Source organism: Penaeus monodon, chromosome 43 (genome assembly GCF_015228065.2).
Source record: "Penaeus monodon isolate SGIC_2016 chromosome 43, NSTDA_Pmon_1, whole genome shotgun sequence".
Lineage (NCBI taxonomy): Eukaryota > Metazoa > Arthropoda > Malacostraca > Decapoda > Penaeidae > Penaeus > Penaeus monodon.
The window spans coordinates 7,344,465-7,346,964 of record NC_051428.1 but is presented as its reverse complement, the minus strand read 5'-3'; the positions used below and the strand labels follow the sequence as shown (position 1 = coordinate 7,346,964).

The following is a 2,500-nucleotide window of genomic DNA, read 5'->3' as shown; positions in this document are numbered from 1 at the left end:
CTTTAGGCTGATTAAATAAAAATATGTATGTATATGTATATGTACGTGTGTGTGTGTGTGTGTGTGTGTGTGTGTGTGTGTGTGTGTGTGTGTGTGTGTGTGTGTGTGTGTGTGTGTGTGTGTGTGTGTGTGTGTGTGTGTGTGTGTGTGTGTGTGTGTGTGTGTGTGTGTGTGCTTGGCTTACAATGGATGCTCTTCTTTAGCTGTGTAGCATTTAGGTGTATTGGACGAAATTAACCGAATAAACTTGTGAAAACAGCATGTATTACATATAACACACATCACATAAACAGGCCCGACCCTATTTCCCACGCACTACCTGGCCTCATGGGTCGCGCTCATACCACCTGCCATAGAAGCCTGCCGTCATGAGCTCAGGCACGGCAGCCGACGTCGAGATGGTGCAGGAGCGCTGGTCGTCGCAGCTGTAGTCGTAGAGGTCGTTCTCCACGAGGGCGAGGTCGCGCGTGAACATGGCCGGGTAGACGTGATCCACGGCGAAGTCCGCGTAGATGGTGAAGGCGGGGAAGGCATCGGCGCCCGGCAGGTCCCCCAGCTGACCGCAGGTGGCCACATCCTCGCTGCGGCACCACACCACGGTGCAGATCTGGGCGTAGATCTGGTACGTGCCAAAGCCCTGCACGACGACGCCGCTGTAGGCCAGGAGCGAGTAGGTGAGGTTTCCCACTGGAGTGTAGGCCAGGTGGCAACACAGGCCGTCATCGTGGCACGCCTCTGCATGCTGCACCACCTGCGAGTCGCCCTTCTGCAGCACCACCTGCGTGTAGTTGCTCAGGTCGTCGTAATACACTAGGTGATCCCGACGCGGCAGGCGGCTTCCCCGCTTCGCCTCCGGGGGCGCGACGCCGTGGGACCGAGAAGGGCGGCGGGGGGGCCGTCTGCCGCCCACGGAGGCCACGGTTTCCACCTCCGACACGATGAGCCGCGAGCCAGACTCGACGTCGTACACGTAGTCGTGCTCGAGGTCGGACGCGCCGCGGTAGATCCCGGAGCCCAGCTTGGAGCGCTCGGGGCGGTGGTGGCCGGACACCAGCAGGTTGACGCCCAGCCCGCGGCTCCAGCCGTTCTGCACGGAGGGCGCTGCGGGGGTAGAAGGCATCGAGAAGGGCATTAATCCATCTTTCTTAGACCCTCTAGCATTTGTTCTGTCTCTATCTATATTTGCTTATCTATGCAACATCTACCTTATTATCTCATTCTTTCATATTCATCTTTCTTCCTCCTTCTACCATTATCTGTCTCTAGAAATCTTCATACCCCAATACAATTGTCTTTCATACGTCTCTCTACCCACTGCCCTTGTACCCGCCTAACCGTCTGCTCATTTCTGTGCTGCCCACCCCAGCCTCCCTGCTCTCACCGATGAGGAAGGGCATGATGTCCACCCAGGCTGTGCTCATGGCCACGTCCCTCACGCCTCTCGAGTCCACGTTGAAGAGGCCGGGGTGACCGAAGGCGATGTCGAAGCATACCTGCGGGGAGTCAAGGGGCACTCTGGATGGGTCTCGGCTGCCCGCGAGCGAGCCTTTCCCCTATTGGGCGTTTGCTCTTGTTGTCTGGTTATTGCTATTTCAGTTTGTGTGTGTGTGTGTGTGTGTGTGTGTGTGTGTGTGTGTGTGTGTGTGTGTGTGTGTGTGTGTGTGTGTGTGTGTGTGTGTGTGTGTGTGTGTGTGTGTGTGTGTCTTCACAATACAAGAAATGTATTTGACCGGTTTCGATTATACCTTCGTCAGAATTGTATCTTCTGACGAAGATATAATCGAAACCGGTCAGATACATCTCTTGTATTGTCAAGATATTCATTCTCATTCATACCTTTTCTACATATGTATGTATATATATATACATACATACATACATACATATATATATATATATATATATATATATTATATATATTATATATATATATATATATATATATCTATATATATATATATATATATATATAGTAGATATACATGTATAATATATATAGTAATATATATATACCATAAGATTGCAATATATAGTATATACATAGTAGGTAGTTCCATGAGTTTATAGTGAAATATCGTAGACTTGATGCTACCATGAATAGTAGTCCTTTGCAGATATACTGGTGTAAGATTCTCAGTCGTCGTAATACATAGTATCCACTACGGCACCTTCACCCGCTTGTCTCGACTGGGACGAGAACGTGATCTCCCAGACTACGGTTTCATCCGAAACTATAGATAGCAGATATTATATACTAGTATCGTGCTACAGAGGTAGGGGTATAAGATGAGCCCAGCTGGGACCTAATCGTGGTGGGATACATCAGGTTTGAATCAGCTAAGCCTATTGCAGTGAAGGCTGCGGGTATAAGGCATGATAAAGGATTAATCATCTTATTTTAGATATATCATTTTATCTGTCTTAATCTATATTTTCAAATATCTATAACATCTTACATATTATATCATTCTTTCATATTCATTATTCTACTACTCTAACC

The 2,500-nt window shown here is 48.4% G+C and overlaps 1 protein-coding gene across 1 annotated transcript in view; it reads right to left on the bottom strand.

The window, feature by feature from the left end:
- Nucleotides 1–242: 242 nt before the first annotated feature.
- LOC119568266 (pantetheinase-like) overlaps nucleotides 243–2,500 on the bottom strand; it is a 10,185-nt gene continuing 7,927 nt past the window's right edge. The window contains exons 7-9 of the mRNA XM_037916724.1: nucleotides 2,270–2,358; nucleotides 1,382–1,553; nucleotides 243–1,101 (exon numbers count right to left, since the gene is read on the bottom strand). Of these exons, the coding sequence (XP_037772652.1) occupies nucleotides 326–1,101; nucleotides 1,382–1,553; nucleotides 2,270–2,358 (1,037 nt within the window). The 3' untranslated portion in view covers nucleotides 243–325. The remainder of the gene's footprint in view (nucleotides 1,102–1,381; nucleotides 1,554–2,269; nucleotides 2,359–2,500) is intronic.